Source organism: Spermophilus citellus (assembly GCF_964194105.1).
Source record: "Spermophilus citellus genome assembly, chromosome: 2".
Taxonomy (NCBI): domain Eukaryota; kingdom Metazoa; phylum Chordata; class Mammalia; order Rodentia; family Sciuridae; genus Spermophilus; species Spermophilus citellus.
In genome coordinates, this window is record NC_138183.1 from 138,880,254 (window position 1) to 138,903,460 (window position 23,207).

A 23,207-nucleotide genomic window follows, 5' to 3' on the forward strand; every position below is an offset into this window, starting at 1 on the left:
TTAAAATTTTTCCTTTGTTCTGAATATGCCATTTTAATTATTTTGTAGAGAAGTCACGTCTATTTGGAGTTCTAAAGGTCTCTAGTACCTGCATGTTCCCAAGATTAAGGAAATGTTCTATTATTTCCCTCAATAAGTTTTCTGTGCCATTAGTCTGTATCTTTATTCCTTCCTTCTAAGTCTTAAATGTGATATTTCAATGTTGTTTCAAAGCTCTTATATAGTCTTCTCATAGTTGAGTTCCCTCCCCTTTTATTACCGAGTGCTCTAATTCATCTATCTTGCCTTTGAACCTTGGTATTCTTTCATCTTGATCTCACTTTTTTGTGAGCATCTCCAAAGAAATTTAAAACTTAGTTTATTGAATTTTTTATTTCCAAGTTTTCTCTTCAATTCTTTTTCATAATCTCTATTTATTGAAGTCTTCCTCTTATTCTTTAGTTCTTCTTTTAATTCATTGAATATTTTGGCAATCAACTTTTTGAATTTTTTTTTAACTGAATACTAGAGATCGAACTCAGTGGTGACATCCCCAGCCCTTATTTTTTTAATTTATTTTGCAATAGGGCCCAGATGGTTGAGGTTGGCTTTGAATTTCCAACCTCCTGAGCTGTTGGAATTATAATGTACCTGGCACTGTTTGAATTCTTTATCTGGTATTTCCTCTACTATCTGTGGATTCAGTTATTTCAGAGTTATAAATTTTGAAGGTGTTTTATTATCTTTTTTTCTCATGCTTCCTGTGTGTCTATATTAAGATTTGAATATCTGTTGGGATATCTCTTGTACTGTATGAGAAAGTAAAGAAAAAGCACCGCACTAAAAAGACTATATTCCCCATGTGTGTTCATGGTGCTGTTTTCAATCCCTGGCAATACTTTGAAAGAAGAATAACCACCAGTAGGCAGTGAAAATTTGAAAGCAAACTTATACTAACATAATAAACACTTATTAAAAATGTTCTCTCAACTATGGTTTAGTTAATAAGCAGAAGAAAAGTGAAGTAATACTAGATTGAAAAATTAAGCAATAAAGAAGATAAAATTGATACTAACTATAGAGGCAAGAGATGGAAAGAAAAAATGGAATGAAGATAAATGAGATGAGAAAGACAATAGAAGTGAGTGTACAAAAAAAGAGTAAACCTAATCAATGGGCTAATTTTTTAAAATATCACAAAATTATATAAAACTATGTGAAACAAATGATGAGGGGATTTGAAACAAACCAACATGGAAGACAATATCAAAAGTAACATTGAAAATACTTAAATTTTCCAGTCATAGTGACTCATGCCCTATAATCCTAGCTGCTAGGGAGGCTGAGGCAGGAAGATCACAAGTTCAAGCCAGTCCCAGCAATTTAGTAAGAGCCTGTCTCAAAAATTAACTCAGAGCATCCCTGCGTTCAATCCCCAATACCTAAAACAACCCACCAAACTTAAAATTCCTCCCTGCTGAGATTTTTAAGGTGCAGGACTTCAGGTACTTTCAGATTTGCAATTCACAGGTGTTGGGAGTATGGGAAATGGTCAGGCTCAGTTAGCACTGTACTGTGGTGGAGCTATATATTTGCTTTTACCTGTGTGTAGATCAGCATCCTCATTACCAGAGCCTATCTTCACAGTTTTCACCCTGTCCAATTTTAGACAGGTACTGATTTGTTCTCTAGTGGCACAAGGGGCCATCCCTCCAGTGTCTGGAGGCCTGTGCTTAGATTTCTCTGCTATGGGTGGCTGCTTTGTATGCTCCCAAGTCACAGGTCGAGACTATTACCAGTCTTTACCCCACCCTTCTCTGATGCTCTTAGGGAGGCCCTGTAAGCTGTGCTGTGGGCTGGTGACTTAGTGGCAGGTTTAGGATTGATGAACTCGTTCTGGCTCTGTTCTGATAATCATAATCTCTCTCCAAGTCTCAGTCCAGTATTGAACCCAGTTACCCATCTCACTCCATAGCTGTTCTCCAGCTGTTTGATTGTGGAGGAGCTAGAAATTGCAGCATGCTTCTACTCCACCATCTTGATTACCCCCAATACGTTCTTTTTTTTTTTTTTTTAAATAGAGTTTTGTAGTTTAAGTCATTGATCCATTTTAAGTTTTGTATGTGATGTTGGGGGTACAACTTCATATTTGTGGTTTTTCTAAGTATTGTTTGTTCAAAAGATGATTTCACAAAGATACAAGACCACAAATGAGGAAAAGTTATTTGGACAGAGATAAATGGGGTGATTTCTGTGTTCTTAATTTCATTGTATTGGTCTCTCTGTCTATCCTTATACCAGTAACACACTGTTTTGATTACTGTAGTTTATTTTTCTATTTTTTACAGTTTGGGGAAAATTTGCCAAGTACAGTCATCCCTCATTGTCTGAGGAAGTTTGTTCTAGGACACATACATGAACACCCCAGGATACTAGAATTTTCCTTTGCACGAGTCCTTATATAAAATGGTGTAGTATTTGCATATAACTACATCTCTAGATGATTTATGACGTTGAAGACAACATAAATGCTATGTGAATAGCTATTATGTTGCATTGATTAGGGAATAATGACAAGAAAGTATGTTCAGTACATACAAGTAATTTTTTTTTTCAGGCATGGTGGTACATGCCTTTAATCCAAGCAGCTTGGGAGGCTGAGGCAGGAGGATTGCAAGTTCAAAGCCAGCCTCAATAGCTTAGCAAGACACTGTCTCAAAAAAAAAAAAAAAAAAAAAGCTGGGGATATTGCTCCCTAAGGTTAAGCACCCTTAGGTTCAATCTCTGGTACCAAACCACTTTTTTTTTTTTTCATTTGCAGTTGGAGACCCAAATCTTTAAATGTAGAGCATCAAATGTACATACACTTTTCTGGCAAGGGAAATTTTTACCTGCCTGTCTTCAACATATATTTAATTCTATCTTGTATCGGCTGCTGTTGCCGAGTTCCAATAAAACAATTGTTATTTCAAAGTTCTGAAATCCAGGGTGTGTGCACATGCACACACACATATACACTGAGAGGTCTAGGGTGATCTATTCCTTTCTTTCAGCTTCTCATATTGCTAGCAATCCCAGCATCCTTTTGTTTGTAGACACCTCCTTCCCATCTGACCTTTAGGTGTTTGTGTTCTCATCCAGTTTGGTTACTGTTGCTTGTTAGTTTAAATATCAGGAATTATGAATCCTTCAATATTCTTTTTTCAATATTCGTTCAGCTATTTAAAGCTTCTTGTAATTCCATATGAATTTGACTAATTCTTCGAAAAAAGTCATTAGAACTGTAAGGAGTTACTGAATCTGTTTTGTGTAATGATGACATTTTAGCAATATTATATTCCACTCCCTAACATGGGCTGTCTTTCTATGTATTTAGATCTTTTAGTTGCTTTCTCCCCGCCCCTTTTTTTCCCCAGTTTTCAGCACACATCTTTACCTTGTAGGCTAAATGTATTCCTCCATTTATTATTCCTTTGGAATCTTCTTTTAATCTCCTTGTCTGATCTTTCATTACTGGTGTTAACAACTAATTTTTATGTGTAATTCACTTATCCTGGCACTTTGTTAGATTAATTTATTAGTTCTAATAGATTTGTCGTGTATTCCTCAGGATATTTGTATATATAAGACCATATTATCTGGGAATAGTGATAGCTTTCCTTCTTTGTTTCCATTTGGATGCCTTTTATCTATTTTTATTGTTGTACTGGGGATTGAACCCAGGGCCTTGTGCATGTGAAGTAAGCATTATTAACTGAGCTATATCCCCAGCCCTGGATGCTTTTTTTATTTTATATATGACAGCAAAATGCATTACAATTCTTATTATACATAGAGCACAATTTTTCATATCTCTGGTTGTATACACAGTATATTCACACCAATTTGAGTCTTCATACATGTACTTTGGGTAATAATGTCCATCAATTTTAACTCCATACCCCCCTACCCCCGCATCCCTCTGCTCTATCTAGAGTTATGCAGTTGCTTTGACTGGAATTTCCAGTACAATGTTAAATAGCAGTGAGGAAAGCAGGTCTTGCTCCTGATATTAGAGGGAAGGCTCTTAGACTTTCACCATTGAGTATGATATTAACTGGCTTTTTATAAATGTCCTTTATTATCTTGAGCAAGTCCCCTTCTATGCCTGGTTTAACTGGGATTATTTTTGTTTTAATTTTGAAAGGATGTTGGATATCAGATACTTTTCAGCTTCCATTGAGATGACTGTTTTTCCCCTTCATTTTATTAATATATCAATTGACTTTCATATTTTGAACCACCTGGCATTACTAGGATAGATCCCTGTGGTCATGGTTTCTAATCTTGTAAGTGTACTCCTGGGTTTGCTTTGATAATTTTTCATTGAGGATTTTTGCATCTATATTCCTGAAGGATACAAGTCTATTTGACTTTATTCTCAAGATGATGCTAGTTGCAGAATGCATTAAGGACTATTCGACTTTTTTCTTTTGGTGCTGGGGATTGAACCCATGGACTTTGCATGTGAGATAAGTACTCTACCAACTGAGCTATATCCCCAGTGCAACTTTTTCTTTTTTTTTTAAATGAGTGTTTGAGAAAGGTTTGTGTTAATTCTTTAAATGAGTAGTAGAATTCAACAGTGATGCCATCTGGTCCTAGGCTTCTCTAGTTAGGACACTTTTAAATTCTGATTCAGTCTCTTACTTGTTTCAGGTTTATTCAGATTATGTATTTCTAGGAATTTGTCCATTCCATCAAGGTTGTAACATTCTCTTCATTGCTATTTCTCTTTGTTATGGCATTGTTCTTTTGGTTTCTTTTACCATTTGTCTGGTTTCCTTAGCTCTTTGAACATATTCAGACAGTTGATTTAAGTCCTTATCTGTGCAAGTACATGTCTTTCTCGGGGACAGTTTGTGTTTTTTATATTTTCTACGAAACAGGACATTTTGACTATTAAAAATTGCTAACTCAATGACCTGTCTGCACTGTCCAATATAGTAACCACTAGCTACAAGTGACTGTTGAGCATTTGAAATGTGGTTGATATAAATTGAGATGTCTTGAAGGCACTGGTATATTGGTAAGGCAGCTCTTTGGAGGAAAATTTTTAAAAATCTGATGTACATCATTACTTATTTCTGTTGTATAAATATTCCTACTATGGCTGTTGTCAAATTAACAGTGTGATGGTACTAAACCCTTTTGAAAACAGTGGGAGTAGGTATGCACAATGACTCTCACAAGCCAGTTGGAGTGGGATCTAGTGCATCACTTGCTCTAAGTGGAAAGCGTGTGTGCCAGGCTTTGGAAAATTAGCATAGGGGCAGAGAATATTGTAAAATATCTTAGTAGTGATATTTTTACACTATTTACATGTTAAAATGAAGATTATTTTATATATTGATTTAATGTATTAATAGTAATTTCATCTGTTTTTAACTTTTGAAAACTTAACATTACTGATAACATTATTGGAGAACACTGCTCTAAGTAGTTGGTCCTGTGACTGTCAAGTGTTAGAGCACATTGGTTCTGTGTCCACATTGTACTTCAATATTTGCTCCCAGTGTTTTGACTTATTACAACCAATACTTGTACATGTTGACTTGTGAGTGAATGAGGCATTTTTCAAGTTTGTTGATTGAAGTAATATGTTATTTACAAATGTATTTCTAAATGTTTTTGAAACTTTAATGAAATTATTTTAGAATTTTGATTCAACATAACCATTATTTTTAAGCAAATCTAATTGGTGGTTTCAAAAAACAGCGATATTAGCTTTTCTCATTCAAAATTTATCATCTTTATACTTTTTTAGTGATTCCAAAGATTGAAACCAAGACCTTATAAATGCTAGGCAAGTGCTCTACCATTGAACTATACCTATTTTTATATGGTTTTTTAAAAAACATTTTGTTTTGAGACAAGGTCTTGTAAATTTCCCAGGCTGGCCTTAAACTTGCAATCCTCCTGCCTCAGCTTCCTGAATAACTGGGATTATAGGAATGCACTACTGAGCCAGGCCCTTTATATTTTTGAGAGGTCAATTAACTTGTTATTCATATTCCAAAATTTTTCAGAAAGTTAGTGACCATATTAAATCTAAAACTGGTAAACGTCTTTTAATGAAGAAATTCTTCAAAAAAGATACTTTGAAAGACATAAAAGTAACTATGTCAAGAAGGTTTTATGGCAAAGATAAATCTCAGTGACTCCTTACTCAATGTAAATATAAATCTGAACTACCTAAAAATTCCTATGATTTCCTTAAGTAAGGAGTACTTATCAATGGATAGTGATATTCAGTCTGTTCATTACTATATGAAGAGTAACTGCTTTTAAGAGCAGCATTGTGTCTATTTTATGTGCAGAAACACCTTTTTTGATTTATGGAAATGGTACTTTGATTACTGAGTACAGTGTTGTGATCGAAAATGTGTACATTGTTCTTAGTAAACCTCAGAACTGCATTAAGGAAAAGATGGGAAGTTGAGCAGGAATTGATATTAGCAGGCCAGATTGTATTTTGGTTTTATCACTAAATATCTAACTTGATTTTTGCATATATTCCTTTTTTAAAAAAACAGACTATAGCTAAATTATTTGATAATTATCTAATATTCTAGGCAGTTCAGAGAAATCACTTTGAAAGTCAAGTGATATGCCACTATTAGATAAAACTTAAACATTAAAATTGCTTTAGAATGGGAAATGTATTGTGTTAAAACAGCACTTTTGCATCTTTTCATAGTTAATTTTTCATTACATGAGAAATTGCTGATAGCAACAGAGGAATTTCATTCAGTGATATAATACTGTCATTTATGATAGGACACACATAAAATCCAATCTGATTTTATAAAGCAAATATTTCAGATTCTTGTTCTGTTCAGCTTTAAGCCATTTCAGGCTTGGTGGTATTTACTGTTTACAATATATATCTTAACATGTCTATATCTTTTTGGGCGTCATTGTGACATTCTCTAGTCCTTGGAAAAATCTTTAAGTGGCAGATTCTAAGTTCTGCTTTTATTTCTAATAGCATATCTAATGAGATGATGCACTTCTTTTTAATAAGATCTTTGAAAATAATTATTACATCAGCGTAAATATTTTTGCCATTTGTATAAAGACCATAGTTTGTGATTGTGAACTGGCTGACTCTTATATCAGCCCCCGCCCCCCCCCCAAAAAAAAAAAAAAACAACAGAATGCCCAAATCACAGTAATAATTAGTAACTGAACTATGGAAAGGAGGTTTGGCAACACTTTTCTTCTCATCTCTTTGCATGTATTCTCATTTATCCTTCCCTAAAAGTTCTAATCCTTTAACCTAAAATGTTGATGTGCACTGAGAAATTTACTATTTGGGGTAGCAGTTTAAATTGCTCACAAGAATCCTTTTCTTGGTACCTATTTATGATAAGTGCTGCATGAATATATATATAAAAGTATTGAAAGTGTTAGTTGTAGAATCCGAGGGGAAAGATCTTCAATTGAGAAAGTAGGAGGGCATGCTTCACAGAAGGAGCAATGTTTGAGTTGGGCTTGAAAGAGTTTTTCCAGTGGCAGGAAGTGAGGCATATTAGGCAAAAGGAACAATATTCATTCGGTATCAACAAATAATTGGATGGTGACATATTCCAGTTACTGCTCAAGGCAGTGGGAATATAGATAAATAAAACTAAGGATAGACTCCTGCTTTCATGGAGCTGATATTCTAGTAGAGGAGGCAGATAAATAAGTGTGTCAAAAGAAAACTACACCAGGATAAGGGAAGAGACTTGCAGGAGGCAAGCCTGTTAAAGGGTGTGTTTTGAGGAAGCTTGGTTCTGGGGACTAACACTGCCCTTATAAGCCCTGCCATAAAGAAATAGATAATTCTGGACTAAACCAAATCGAACAATGTATTAGAGACTCTCCAAGAAGTCATCACTAGAATTTTATGAGCTAAAATTCCAAACACATTGTGGGGAAAGTTAGATGGGGAAGGAGAGGATCCTAGAGAGGGAGTCCAAGATGTGAGGAGAAAGAGCTGCGAATAGTAATGAATAGTGTGTGCTCCATCCTCCACTTAGAGCCATCAGTGCCAGGTAAAACTAGACTTGGCTTTTAGGAGAGTTACTCTGGTAATAGGTGCAAGCTGTTTTGAGTGAGGAAAGAATAAATCAAGAAGCTTTGCAATAAAGAGACAAGGATGAGGAAAGGTAGAATCTACTCAATCAATAACTGTTTACAGACAATAAAGAGTGAGTCAGAAAAATTCTTGACATATAATGTTGTAAGCGAATGAAAGTGCTTCTTCAAGAGAGGGAAATTTGGCCCTGATCTGACAGTAAGTGAAGGTCGCGGCAGAGCAACCAGGCTATGCCGATTTTGTGAGAAACTCCAGCAAAGTCATGTGTTTGAAAGTGTTTCAGTCTTGATGTCAGGACCACATTTTCTTTCACCTTTGAAATAAGGTTAGAAATGGAGTGGGAAAATACCAGTTTGATCTAATTTTGAAAGGGGGAGTTTTTCAGAAGCAAGGTTATTATTGCTTCTACATAAAACAGAACAGGACCTTGAACTATCAATAGATTAGCCGCACGTCTAATTGGTGATCACAGCTTACCTAGCTGTGCGGCACACTTCTCACCAAAGCCAAGGGTGGGCACATTCTGCTGCCAGGTACTGAAGCAAAAGGCAGACAGGAAGTTGTACCTGGCATGAAATATTAGGAAGAAAGAAGCTCAAAGTTATAAAATGTTAGATATTTCTATTATTTCTGTTGTATCTATGGTATTTCCCAGCAATGTTGATAAATATATCACATGTGTTCAGATAGTTGTTTTTCTGAGTGACTGTTATGAGCTATTTGTTCTTCATTGCTCAAATGAAACAATATCTTTGTTAGCCACCATAGAATTCTCTACAAGGGGCGGGGGGACAAAAACAGCAGTAAATTGCCTGAGGATGAAACATAGATGAAGTATAATTAATGGTTTTACCAAACAATACAAATACAATGAGCTGTTTTGTGAAGATGAAAAACTACATGCCTTTATATTTAAAAAATCTAAAGTTTTTCAGGTGGACTTTAGTCAACTGATAGAAAGCTTAAGGAACATGAATTACTTTGATATTATTACTCCACAATTTTTCTTAGCCTTTTGGTTACTTGTGAAATATGTTGAATAATAAATGAACTGTTATGACATTTGTATTTTAGTCTGGAAATATTGGTATTAATATCTAGTATTGCCATTTTAGATCTTCACAGAAATTTGTCTTTGTTTTCAAATGAGCCTTTATTTGATATGATTAATTAATTATGTGTTTCTAAAGCAGAATTAGGCACCCTGTAGCCCAGGCATCAGAGTTGGCCCTCAATTTAGTTTCCTCTGACCTTTAGAGAACTATTCTTTGGAATTAATACTATATGCAGTAGGAAATCATGTTGAGCTTTGGTCCTTTCTGAATGGATATGAAAACTGGAGAGTCAGTGCCATCACTCAGTGAAATACCTTTCATAAGTTGTGGGTTACACTTTGATGTTTGCAAGCTGTGGGCTCCATTTATCTCTGTACTTCCACATTTTTCTCCCACTTGGTTTGTTTGTCTTCCTGTTTTTTTTTTTCTCCTATCTCCTCTTGTATTTCTTTCTCTCAATGAGTTTCTACCTCTGTATTGCTTTTGTTTTCTTGATCAGTTCCATTTCTGACCTGTGCTCTGGGCCAGCCTCAGGAATCTGTTTTGAGTGTATTCCTCAAAGACTCATGAGCTGGAAGTTTAGACCTTCACATGGTAATGTTGTAGGATCAACTTCAGAAGGGATTAACACAGTTCCCATGAGTGGATTATTATCAAAAGAAGAAGCTGGTTCTCTTTAGCTTCCCATCTTGCCATGAGATCTCTTATGCATGTAGCTCTTTTCCATCCCATGTTGTGACTAGAGGCCAAACAGATGAAACTGCCAAATCATGGACTTTCAGCCTCCCAAACTATCAGCTAATAAAACATTTTCAACATATAAACATAAGTACCCAGTATTTTGTTACGGCAATAGAAAATGGCCTGATATAGGAGCTATTGCTTTATAGAGGTCTAGGTGTTCAGAACCTACGCTAGGGCAACCAACACTCTTAAAAATTACTGTTGTCTGACTACACTATCTTTTTCACTTCTTTACCTTTTGGTGTATTTTAATTCTGACCCCCCAAAAATCTGTCTCAGGCCATCTGTCCTTAGAAATCTGGCAAATGCCAAAACCTAAGTCTGTCTCTTTTTCAAACCTTAATTTTCTTTTCCTTCCCATGTTTAGCTTTGTATTTCCTGCCTTGAACTCTTCCAACTCACCAGCGAGTGATATTGGTGCTATCCTCAAAATAGAGATAACTACAGAATATCTTATAGAGCTTACTGATGATGTTCATACTAGAACAATCAACAATGAAGTATAAAATATATTAAGTTTCACTCTATACAAAAGGTAGAACACCAGAATCACTTGGGCAGATTTTGAAGTCAGCAAAGCAGGCATGCATCTAAGATGTTGCTAACACGAAGACTTGAGATATCACATGTTATACTCCTCTGTTGATCATATTGTTTAGTGACTAGGAGATATTTTTGGTCTTTAAAATTTATGTGATATGTAAATGCCACTACATAAGAAACAATTTTAAAACTAGTTCATTTTATTTAGTAAATCAAACAATTTCCTGAATAAAGGAGGGAAAGGAGAGTGTTATGTAATGCATTTTAAAACATTGGGGAACAAGTTCCTGGTGAGTATTTTCATGCAGAATATCTCCTTTGTATAAATAGTTTATAACCATTAGTAGGAAGTACTTCTGTCTTCAAATCTGATCACTTACCACTACTGCTGTTTCCACACTGGTCCAGGGATCCATCAGCTAGTCCCTGGATTCTTGTAATGAACTCCTGTTCTACGCCTGCCCTTTCCAGTCAGTTCCCAGCAGGCAGAAAAGTTCTGTTAAAAATGTTGGATGTGGCTCGAGTGGTAGCGCGCTTGCCTGGCATGCATGCGGCCCGGGTTCGATCCTCAGCACCACGTACAAACAAAGATGTTGTGTCCTCCGAGAACTAAAAAATAAATATTAAAAAAATTCTCTCAAAAAAAAAAAAATGTTTACTGTGTGCTAAGAACATTGCAGTGTCTTTGTATTTTACTCAGGAAAAATGGTCCACAAGAATTCCTTTGTCTTTTCCTGTATCTCTATAATACAGATCATAATCTGAAATTATATTTTTATTAGTTGGATTTTTGAGCAATGACCCATATTTTGTTTTAATTTTAAAAGCATGCAAGTTTTAATGATCTTGCCTTCCTTAAAAGGATTAAAATCACATGACTTTTTAATTTTTTTTGAAATTTACTGTCCTCATGAGATAGACATCCCCTATGTTAAGAGGATAAATGTCTTCATCTCCGAAATGATATCTACCAATAATACCTACTTTCCTCAAAGCAGTCTTTCTCGTTCGTTGGTTTTTTCCTCCACTGCCTCATTCCCTTAGGCCTAAATTTATCTGTCTTTGAACAATTTTCCTAGCCAATGGGGTGGAGGTTATTAAGTCTTTACACATTTACAGAGTCTTTCTTCACCTCATAACGCTATGACCTCATTGGTGAGGTTGTTTTAAGAATATAATTGGCCAGGCGAGGTGGTGCATGCCTATAATCCCAGTGACTTGTGAGGCTGAGACAGGAACATTTCAAGTTGGAGGCCAGCCTCAGCAACTTAGCTAGACCCTGTCTCGATAAAAGAGCTCAATGGTAGAGTGCCCCTGGGTTCAATCCCAGTATCGGGGTATTTAAAAAAAGATTGAAATTCACTTGCAAATCCATACAAATTAAAAAAAAAAAAGTTCCCTTTTCTCACATTGTGGCTTATGTCAGTTTTCCTTACTTTTCACATGTATGTATCACCTAAATATTTGATTCTTTTACATGTTTGGGAAATAGGCAATGAAGACATATATTACATTATATGTATATATTTACTTTACAAGAGAGATACTTAAATGTATTTCTAATGTATTATTAATGGCTTTTAGTTTTTTTAAATACATGACAGCGGAATGTATCAATTCTTATGAAAAATTGTGTTCTATATGTATAATATCTCTGGTTTTATATAAAGTATATTCACACCCATGTCTTCATACATGTACTTTTGATAATGATGCCCACACGTTCCACCATCTTTGCTAATCCCCCTCTCTGCCCTATCTAGAGTTTGTCTATTCCTCCCATACTCCCTGTATTTCTAATTTATACAATGGAACAGAAATGTTTATATAGAGAAAAAATGTGGGATTTATTGCTTTTTACATAAAAAGGAACTTATCTACCACATGGTTGAGCTTTGGTTCTATAAATTCTTTTTCATAGTGAAACTAAATTGATTCAAATCAACTTATTTTTCTTGAATTATTAGAGATGAAATTATGAGAATAAGTCAAATTGGTAGACAGGCTGGATCCTGGGCTGATTGGCATTTTACAAGCCTTTTAATAAAAGGTGACATGAAATTCAGAAATGTAATCTATAAGACAATCAGAGAAAATGGTCGTTTAAGCACATTCTTGTCAGTTTTGCATCATACCCCTTATTTTGCAAGCTGCCTCAGTACACAAAGGGTAACTTCAGTGAGTGCCGAGTGACTTAATGTGTCACACAGTGAGGTCTAAAATGTGAACAGCAAGGACTACAAACTCAGAGTGTACAAGAATTAGGCAAACAAGCCAAAAAACTGGAGTTTTCTTGCATTTCTGTCAAAAGATGTAAAGCTATATTCAATAATAAGGGTAGCAGGAATTCGAGGCTTCATGTTTATTTCTTTTTGTGGCAGGAAGGTCAGCCTTTTGAAAGGGAGTAGAAATTAACATTTCTGCAGAATTATGTTTCCCTTCATTTGAGGTTATCTGTTAATTCCAGCATTTTACTGTGTTTGATAAATAGGCCAAATATACATTTTATGTCTTTGGGAGTCTGGGGGAGGCAACAAAACTTTCCAACTTTCAATTGGCATTGCAGTCTGCTGATAAGGATGGGAGTTGGCACCACTCTGAAGAGATTATGTGAAGTAGAATTGGACAGCAAATTGTATTTACAAAAGATAGGATGATGTTCCTAATAGGTGTTCAGAATAGACTATTCACTCACATTCTGCTGAGCTTTACTAGAAATAACTTCATTTCAAAAAGGACAAATCAGATTGAATGTAGAAGCATTCTCCTTCACAGATAGTCATCCAAAAGGTTTATATTAAATTTTCCTGATGGGCACACAGAGCAGTATTTTATGCTGTATCTGTATAAACAAGTAATGTGGAAAATAAAAATCTAAATAGTATACTTGATTGCTTCATGCACCAACCATTAGATTACTAGATTTATATCTATAAATTTTGGGAGAGATGTTGCCATATGATATTCTGACAATAACTGTCAGAGTCATAATACCAGGATCTATTTTCATCTTGTTCTCAAGGTAAAGTTATTAAAATTCACAGTTGGTAGGTCAGAAAGATCACTTACTATCACTTGTCATCTGTGGTTTAATGCTGACCCAAATAGCTACTATATAATGTCAAAATTATCAGTTTCCAGACTGTGCAGAAGTACAACATGCTACATGATTTATTGCATTTCCTATCTGGAGTGAAGATTATGAAAAGGCCAATACCTGTGAGCTACTGTGGTTTAGAAGAAACTTAACTTGTGATTTTTCTTTTTCCTCATTCATCTTAGATTTTGGATTTGGTAAAGGGGACACACTACCAGGTAGCCTGTCAGAAGTACTTTGAGATGACACATAATGTAAGTAAATTTTTACTTCATAGCCTAATTCTTTGTCATTTGTTACTGTTTCATCTCACATGTTTTAGTTCCAGTGGAAACCCTTTTAACTATTTTTAGGAATTTATAAAACAGCATTAAGTAAATTACAAAACTTATTAAAGGGCCAGAAAGCTACACTTGGATGCTGGAGAACCAGGAATATTGGAACTAGGAGAAGCCGCATCATGAGAAAATTACTTTATAAGACAGCTGTTACCCACTATTCCATATCTAAGGATAAGGCCGAGAGTTTGGCAGACTTTTTATAATCTAGCTATAGAAAACATTTAGGTTTTATGGTCCATGTCTTCTCTGTCACTACTCAGTTCTACCACTACAATGCAAAAACTGTCATAGAAAATACATAAATTGCTGTTGGTTCCAACCATGTCTCATTTATCTATAAAAATAGGTGGTGGGCCAGATAGTCCTCAGGCCTTAGCTTGCCACCCTGCTAGGTTAGATCTACAACCTTTGCCCGAGTTCCCCATAAGAACCAAAGGCTTGTTCCATTTTCCGCTCAGAAAATGTTTGTGTCTGCCAAGTCACATTATTCATATAGACCCCTAATTACAACAAAACCAGAGAAATGTGTTTGGTTTTTATTTTGCAAGCTGCCTCAGTACAAGAAGGGTAACTTCAGTGAGTGTTGAGTGACTTAATATGTCACACAGTGAGGTCTAAAATGTGAACAGCAAGGACTACAAACTCAGTGTACAAGAATCAGGCAGTTTGGTATACTGAAGAACTTGTGCCCTGTTGGAAGTATACACATGGGCAAGCCAACAGAACACAGCTGCATGTCAATTTCAGCCCATTGACTTTCCATACAACTACTGACCCTGAGTATGGATTCCTAACCTGGGACAGACATCCACAAATGGATTTTAGAGGTTCATCTGAATGGATATGTGCATTTCAGTGGACTCTATGGTATTTACCAGGTTTCATAGGGATCCATGTTCCATTCATTGAATTCATCATCAGCTACCATGCTGTTACAATTATGTTATTGTCTTCTATTAAGTTGCCACAAAATAGAAATATTTTATATAATTGTAATATTTCTTTGTTAAGTGTTCAGAGGAAAGATATCTTCTACATTATTACCAATAATTAAACAATAATACCAGAAAACATCTCTAGAACTCTTGATGCATGCCAGGCACAGCACTAAGTTCTTTGAATACATTACTCCCTTCGATGTACACCACAGCTAGGTACTATTTATATCCCTATTTAGGAGTGAAACTTAGAGAATCTGAGCAACGTATTGAAGGTCATGCTGCTTATAGGGATTGAACCTGGGCTAGATCATCTAAGACTTGTGAGCCTAATCATGGCTGTGCTGTTTCATGATATCAGTACTAGATTTGTAATGACTACTGAGGTGATAACAATTTATCTTCTAGAATTGTGGAATAGCCAACATGAAGAGACTTTTGAGGTTATTTGAGCCAAGGTTTATGTACTCCCCCCCCCCCCAAAAAAAAAAAGGACCTAATGATTCTAAGTGACTTCCCCAACCTACACATGGAAGGTCTGGAGCTAGAACCTGGTCTGCTGTATGTAGCTCCAGTCCTCTTGCTTCTATACCTAACTTTAGAAAATATTATTCTTACTGAAAATTTTTACAAAATTTAAAAGTTAACATATAAAAGCAAAAAAATATCTTTAGTTTCATCAGAATAGTAATCTTACCAGATAAGCTATTTTCAGCACCAGTTTTGTATGACTCAAAGACTGCATTCCCTAATCTGACTGCTGCAGTTTGAATTTCATACATGTTCTGAATCATTTAGGGACCCTTTTAATTTAGAACTTTCACAAATTGAGGTCTACTATCCAACCTTTTTAAGCAATAAAATATGTAGAGTTAAACATTGAGTTTGTGACAGACTCTAAAAAGGAGTGATTTTTATTTTTAGTTCCGAAATATACTTTTGTGAGAATAATCAATAGGAGAGATACTACAAAAGTGTTGCTACTATTGTCAACTTTTAGACTTGCCTTAGACAAATGAAGATATTGAAAAGACATGTATCTAAATTCTGTCACATACAGCAATAGTCTAACTTAAACTGCATATAAATCAATGAAATAAAAAGGCTGTTTGTATTCACTAGATATCTCATTATAGATTTTTAGATGTGACTATCTCCCTTCATTTATTATTTTTCCAATTTAATTTAAAAATAGAATCTGTTTTTATTGTCAGGTTTCTGCCATACTTTCCCTCCCAATAAAACCCTAGGTTTATTTTCCTGATGCCTCTGTGATCAAATTGACTTAAATGAAAGTTTTGAAAATGAACCAGTTAATTGATACCATTTGCAGCAGCACTATGATAGTTCCATATGGCTTTTTTGGTAATACCAGCTGCCTCAGCTTATAAGCTGTCATTGCAAAACCTCTTGATTAAAGCCCAAATATCCCATAGGTAAAACAATATTGCTTTCATTCCTTCAAAATCTACACTTATTGTGGCAGAAATATGAGACCTATGTTTGTGTGAAGGTCATGTATGCAGCATGTGTTGATTTCAAGCAAATGCTTGGGAGATATTCATTTAGAACATGTCAAAAGCTAGCCTGCTCAAAACCTGTTTTCCTCAGTATTTTTAGGGACTAATGTTTAAACTTTTATACTGCAGTGCATGCTTTATGTATAAATGAAAACACTAAACCTTGTATAAATTAGTCTGAATATTAATAGAAAACAGTTTCTTTATAAATAGACTTCTTTAGCCATTGAGTAATTCTGGAGACTTATCTTTCTATATAGCTGAGCATATTTTTCCCCATAATATAAATCTCTACAGAAATATTGTTAAAACCTATCACCTTTTCCTGCAATCTTAAACGGGACATGTGAAATATACTTAAGCCTTTTAATAATAACTCAGGATCATCATTTTAGATACCAATTAGAATTCTGGGCTAAAAACCACCATCATCTCTCACTTGGAACCCTGGAATAGCTTCCTAACTCATTTCTCAGAATCTGCAGATGCCCCATTCCAATTCTTACTCCTCCATCCAACTATTGGAATGATATCATTTAAGTACCCTGCTTTAAAAATCTTTTAATGGCCCCCATTTCTCTGAAGATGGGACCAAAAATTAATAATGTATCCTATGAAGTACCTCCTCCAATTCTAACCAAACTGATCTTATTTTAGATCCTTTTCAGTACTTTGGATCTTCCAAGTTAGTATGTGTTATAGTTGGGTCTTGAATGTCCCCCATCAGCCCATGTCTTGAAGTCTGTCCTTAGCCCATGGTGCTGTAGTAGAAGGAAATAAGGTCATTGTGGGTATGCCCTTGGAGGGAATATTGGAACCCTGGCTCCTTCCCAGCTGCCTTGAGGTAAGCAGCTTTGCTTACTTATGTGTCCCCACCATTTTGTACTGCATTGCCAAAGGCTTAAAAGCAATAGAATCAACTGATTATGAACTGAAACTATGAGCCGAGATAAAACTCTTATTAGTTGTTCAAAACATTACATGGTTCTTGACATATGATATTTCATATATTTGATTCAACTCAAGTATTTTGACAGAGTGACTCAAAACTATCACAGAATTTCCCTTTCCTAGTATCTAACAAAGTATAAAACATAATCAGAAATGATTGGCCATAAAGAAAAACATCACCAATACCAATCGGGCAAGGAACAGAGGATTCACAGAAAACAATCATAAAAATACTCAATACATGTTTCCAAATCTAGAATGAAGCAAATGGCATGTTCCTTTCTTTTCTTATGAGAAGGCAAATAGCTGCTGGCTCTTGAGCAGAAATAAATGAAGGGACTAGGATGAGCCTACTTTCTATTTTAAGTAAGATCTATTTTCTGTATTCCCCTCCCCCTTAAAGTTTATTTTCCTGAGCAAGATAAAAGGAAGCCAAATGGTAAACATATGCACTTCCTTCAGATATAAAAGTGAAAGAAAAAGAAAAAACCCTAGAAGAAAATAATTCCGTAAAAAAGGAAATGAATTTCCTCATTTTATCAAGCAACTTAATAGACCATAACAAGCTTTAACAAAACCAATAAAGAATGGCAAATGCATTCCTGAAACAAACCAAACAGAACTGTGGTATCACCCTCATTCCAAGGCCCTAAGCACTGTTTTAAATGGTTAATAAACAGTTAACACACACATTTCTAAAAAATAAGAACATTCCTAAAATGTTTTAAAGCTAAGCCATTTAAATGTTCTTTATTTGCTAATCTTTTGGTATAAGGGCAAGGCCTTTTGTGTATTGTTTTATGATTGAAATTTAATTTCATTTTTCTTTCATATTCATAATGCACTATCAACAATTTCCAGTTTGGGTTTTCTTTTTTATCTTGAGAATTCTGCTTTAAGTGTCTTGCCTCTCGACTATGTCTAATTTAAATTTCATAGAACAAACAGCTCTTTTTGCATTCATTATTCCCTTGGTTTTCCCCATTTCTGTTATGTAGCACTGTTATTATCATCGCCATCTCGCTTTCATAGGTTAGGAGGCTTATAAAGATCACCACATTTTATTTTGTCCACACTACAGTCTAATAATTCTATTTAATCTGGGGAGTCAGTCATGTTAGGTTTACTGAAAAACTGAATAACTTGAAGCAAGATGTAGACAACCCCCACTGTTATGTTACATCAGGAATCAGATTCCCCCCGCCCCCCTGTAATAAAATATCATCAGTTGACTTTGCCTAAAACCTCTTAACAGATTTCAGACCAATGTAAATGATCTAGCCAAAAGACCTAAATTTTAATTTGGGCAAATCCAGTTATGGTTCTATGACTGAGTAATCTAATTTAGGCACCAGTTTCTTAGTCTACATATGAAGAGGGTTCAATTTAAAGGATCTCAAGGCCCCTTCTAATTTCTTCTACTTGTAAAATATAAGTCCTTCTAATTGAAATGTGTTAGGCAGTAAACTTTTCATGAAGCACTTTGCAGATGCAACATTTATATTGATCTTAGTTATGAATGAATTGGGGTGAAATTAATATAAAGAAGTTCACAAATGACTCCGTTAATAAAAATTATAGATGTATCACATTTTGAAATCAAGCATCCAATTAAAAAAAAAAGTAAAGTTTTTTTTTCCTTAGTGATTTGGGCAATAACTTGAAGTCAGTGTGTACACAGTGTAATAACTAAAATTATTGGCCCAACATTAACGACTAAAGAGAATCTCGTTATTGCCAACGAGACCTTGTTTCTGCTTAATTCACCCATCAGGAAGGTTCATTCTGAACTGTAACAGCAGCTCCTTTTCCCTCCTGCCAATTCCTTTCTACCTTAAGATTATTGCATAGCTCTAATCACACCACGTAAGGATTTTTACTAACTCCCTGTTGCCTAGTGAATTAGACTAATCCTGGTTTTCAAGATTCTCTTAGGTCTGGTCTCTGCCAGTGTCTCCAACCTCATTTCCCATTATGCCCTTCATGTGCCTTTCATACCAGGCCATGTGAACTACTTGCTTTCCTAGGACATTACGTCTCCACCTCAACTCATGTTGTCCTGCTGCTCCTATTGCCTTTTCATTCATGGCAAATTTTCACCTTCTCCATCTTTCTAGACCCAACTCCTTCTCCACTGTAGAGTATAACAGGCTTTTTTTTCTGACCTTTTTCACTTTTCTATTTTTGAAAACTTTTTAAGTGTATGACTTACTGGGCTGGAAATTTCTTTAAAGTTAGTCTGAGTCAAATGCTAAAACCCTACTACCTCTTCAATTAATGTGTGAAATGTATATACTGGCTAGTTCTGGGCTCAACTATATATTTTTAAGATATCTATTATGTGCAAATCACTTCAGTACAAAGAGTTATACACAAAAGGATTGGTAAATAAGGCAGATGAGTGAAAGAATACAGTTTCTAAGTTTTAAGAAATATCAAATGAAAATACCATCTTTAAATAAATAATGCAAGGGGTTGTGGTTCAGTGGTGGGGTGCTTGCCTAGCATGGGTTCGATTCTCAGCACTGCATATAAAGAAATAAAATAAAGGTCCATTGACAACTAAAAAATATTAAAAAATAATGCAAGCATAGATGGTATTTTGTCATCAACTCCACCTGCTGAAGATGAGAACTCAGGGATATGCGTTAGAATGGGTGTTGCATGGGATCAACTCAGTCAAGCCCAGGGATTGAATGAAGAAAGTGACTTGAAGGTTCACACTTTAATTTTTGTTAGCTTACTCTCATATGTTGAGCAAGAGTTGGATAGGGAATCAGATAGAAAGTAGAGCTAGGTGCAGAAGTTTGTCTTGGACATATAAATTGGGACCCATTAATGTTGAGGGAGTGATTGAATCTCCCTCTGAATGAAATGGGTTAAGTAATTGTTATAAGAACAGCTGGGATCTATGTTGTAGGTATTAAGTAAGTTTTGAGGAAGGCCTAAGACAGTTTTTGAAGCCCCTTTACAATTTTGCTATAGATTGATGTGATATAAATATGCTTCCTTGTTTAGGTGGATGATTGTGGCTTTTCTTTGAGTCATCCTAATCAATTTTTTCTGGAGAGTCAACGGATCCTAAATGGTGGTAAAGACATCAAGAAGGAATCCACCCAACCAGAACCTCAAGCCAAACCAAGTGTCCAGAAACTCAAGGATGCATCATCTGCTCTGGCCTCTTTAAATTCCTCTCTGGAAATGGATATGGAGGAACTAGAAGATTATTTTAGTACATGATTCTTTGGCAGTTAAGTAACACTTTTTCCCCCCACCAACTATTATTTCTCATATTTTTAATACTTTGTCCATTTCTTTAACTTTTTTTAAAACTTCTCCCTCCATTCCACCTCAATTCTTGTACATATGTATGCACACTTATTAGCAGGCTTGCAGGCAAAAACATAGACCTCTGTATTTTTGCTTTGACACAGGAGAAAATGAAAAGATTCTGTTGAAGTCTGGTCCTTGAATATTGTGATTTCAGTCCTATTTTAGGAGATGAAAATAGCCTTCTGGACTGCTGAAGTCCCTCAAGAAACTGTGCAGCTAAACCTTTATTTTAATTACTCTCAATTTGTAATTTTGACTCAATCTTTTTCCGGACCATTTGTGCTAATAAATATCAAAATGTATGTAATTGGGAGTCTTATTTTATGACCATTCAAGGTAGTATTTGGAATATTCAACACCACTGCCAATCACCAGTGAAGATTTTTTAAAAAGTTTGAGTTGAGCAAGGAGAACTTTGACTCCTTTGAATGATAGCAAACTACTGAAATCACTTGTGACTTGAGAATTAAGAGAAACAGAATTTGTATAGCCAGATGTATTTATCAAGGAATAGGATTATTGTATAGATAATAATAATCTTTATCTGCTGTCATTTTCCATCTATTTTGGGGTAGGATAAAAAAGAATAGATGATTTCTGAAGCAAGAAGGTTTTAAGTCTAAAATTTTTTTTCCTACCCTCCAGTTTATCATTTTGTGGTTGCTATAAATGACCAAGTAGATTAATTAACTTCAGTAATGAATATTCTGATAATAGTAATCCCTACCTTTCAGTGCCAGAGAAATTTAGCAAACACTGTGGATACATTGGCTTGGCCCTGCTCTGTTCACCCTTGGCAAGGTGGTACGATGGACTAGATTTTCCCTGATAATTCATGCGTTGTCTTGTGGATGCCCTTATGTAACCGATTTCCTCCCTGGGTTTTCTACTTACTCATCCAGAGGATTTGGGGCTCTAAGGAAACCCAGCTTGAAATGTAACTTTTCTTATTACCTTAGATTTTGTTTTCCCTGAAAAATATTAAGTCCGTTTCAGTCCTCTTTTTAGAAGAGAAAGGTTATTTATCCTTAAGTCAGATGCTAACTAAATTGAAAAGAAGACATTGTATTTAAAAAACTGAACTGTTAGGAACACCTCATTTTTTTAATCTTGTGATACACTGCATCAATATGAAAAGGATTTAAACTAAAAGTGTCAGCTGATCTGGTTTTTATTTTAGGCTTCTGAGTCAAAGACTTCTGGAAATAGTATCTCATTTAATTATAGGTCACTATCTGAAATATTACTTGTCCTTGTGAATTATTATTACCTACTTCAGAAAATAACATTATTTCACTATAAATTACTTTAATAAATCTCTCCCTTCTGAAACCATCTGCTGTATCTTTCATCATTTATAGTTCAACAGGAATTTGATAACAACCTACCATGAACTACAAAACCACAAGTCTTTTAATATTATGAACAAAAGCTGTTTTCACCATGGAGTTAGGTTAGCTTTAGTAGGCTGAGCATAGAAACTTAGGTCTCTGTTGTATTGAAAGGGAAATATTAGAAGCAGCTTCACCACTGTAGTTAAATAAGAAATCTTATAACAGGGTATTTCTTCTCTGGCAGTACTTTGCAACGCCATTGTTTTCTACTGCCTCATGTTCTCCTTTTATGAAGCACATGCTCCCACCAGCTAAAAGGACAGAGCCATTAACAGCATGGTAGATGTGTCTTAGAACATTTATTTTATGCTGGCAGCTCCAAGAATTTGTCATCCTACTTGAATGTTTTATATGCGTCTAGTCCAACTTCAGAATGACACTTGTTTAAATATTAGTTGTATTTACAAGTTCAATTTCTTATTACTAAGGTTTGATCTCCTGTCATGTAGATTATGTTTTATACAGAAGAATATATAAACATTTTGTGAAGTCTACCGATTAGAGGATAGGGGTTAGAGGCTTATGTAAGAAGATAGAAATTAATGCCTTTCTGGTGCTTTTGGAGTTGGCAAAAGCAATTTATTTTTCATGCTTCACAGGGTCTTGACAATTTTGATTTTGTTTTCTTTGAAAGCAAACCTGTTTGAATCGAATGATGTAGGGAGAACCCAAAAAGAGAAAAAGCCAGCAGCCTCTTCAATGAAAAAAATGAGTCTTCCAGATCTTTTAACTTCTAGTCTTTTATTACCTCTTCAATGAAAAGAGGCTGTATGATTATTACAGAGGAAAGAAACTAGGTTGGCAATTTGTAGCTGGTTGAAGCGGTAAATTGTTAGTGGAGACACTATCTCATTTGTGTGTTATCCATATTTTTCACTATGCCCATATAATACAAGACTCTTAATAAATTGCTATGTGCATACAATGACACTAGGAAGAGTGTAAACTTTTTAAGACTATTTATAACATTATAATCATGAAAGTGAATAGTCAGATTTTGAATGAGCTGGTAATGGAATAAAGCATATGGGAAGATCTTTAATTCATATAGAATTGTAATAAGCTGTGGGATTTCTTCTCTCTCAAAGCAGTCAGGTTGTTTTGCTTGTTACTCTCTGCTCTTACTGATACTTGGGGTCTTTGCAAGCAAACTTCTGTAATTCTTTGCAAAGAAGAAAAGAAAACTT

General features: G+C 35.1%; 1 protein-coding gene across 3 annotated transcripts in view; it reads left to right on the plus strand.

The window, feature by feature from the left end:
* The window catches only part of LOC308642607 (DNA primase large subunit), a 280,835-nt gene extending 258,843 nt beyond the window's left edge, over positions 1-21,992 (plus strand). For all 3 annotated transcript variants that reach the window (XM_081281732.1, XM_081281731.1, XM_081281733.1), the window contains 2 exons: positions 13,729-13,797; positions 20,312-21,992. In XM_081281732.1, coding sequence (XP_081137858.1) covers positions 13,729-13,797; positions 20,312-20,533 — 291 coding nt within the window. In that variant the 3' untranslated portion in view covers positions 20,534-21,992. The remainder of the gene's footprint in view (positions 1-13,728; positions 13,798-20,311) is intronic.
* Positions 21,993-23,207: the final 1,215 nt, after the last annotated feature.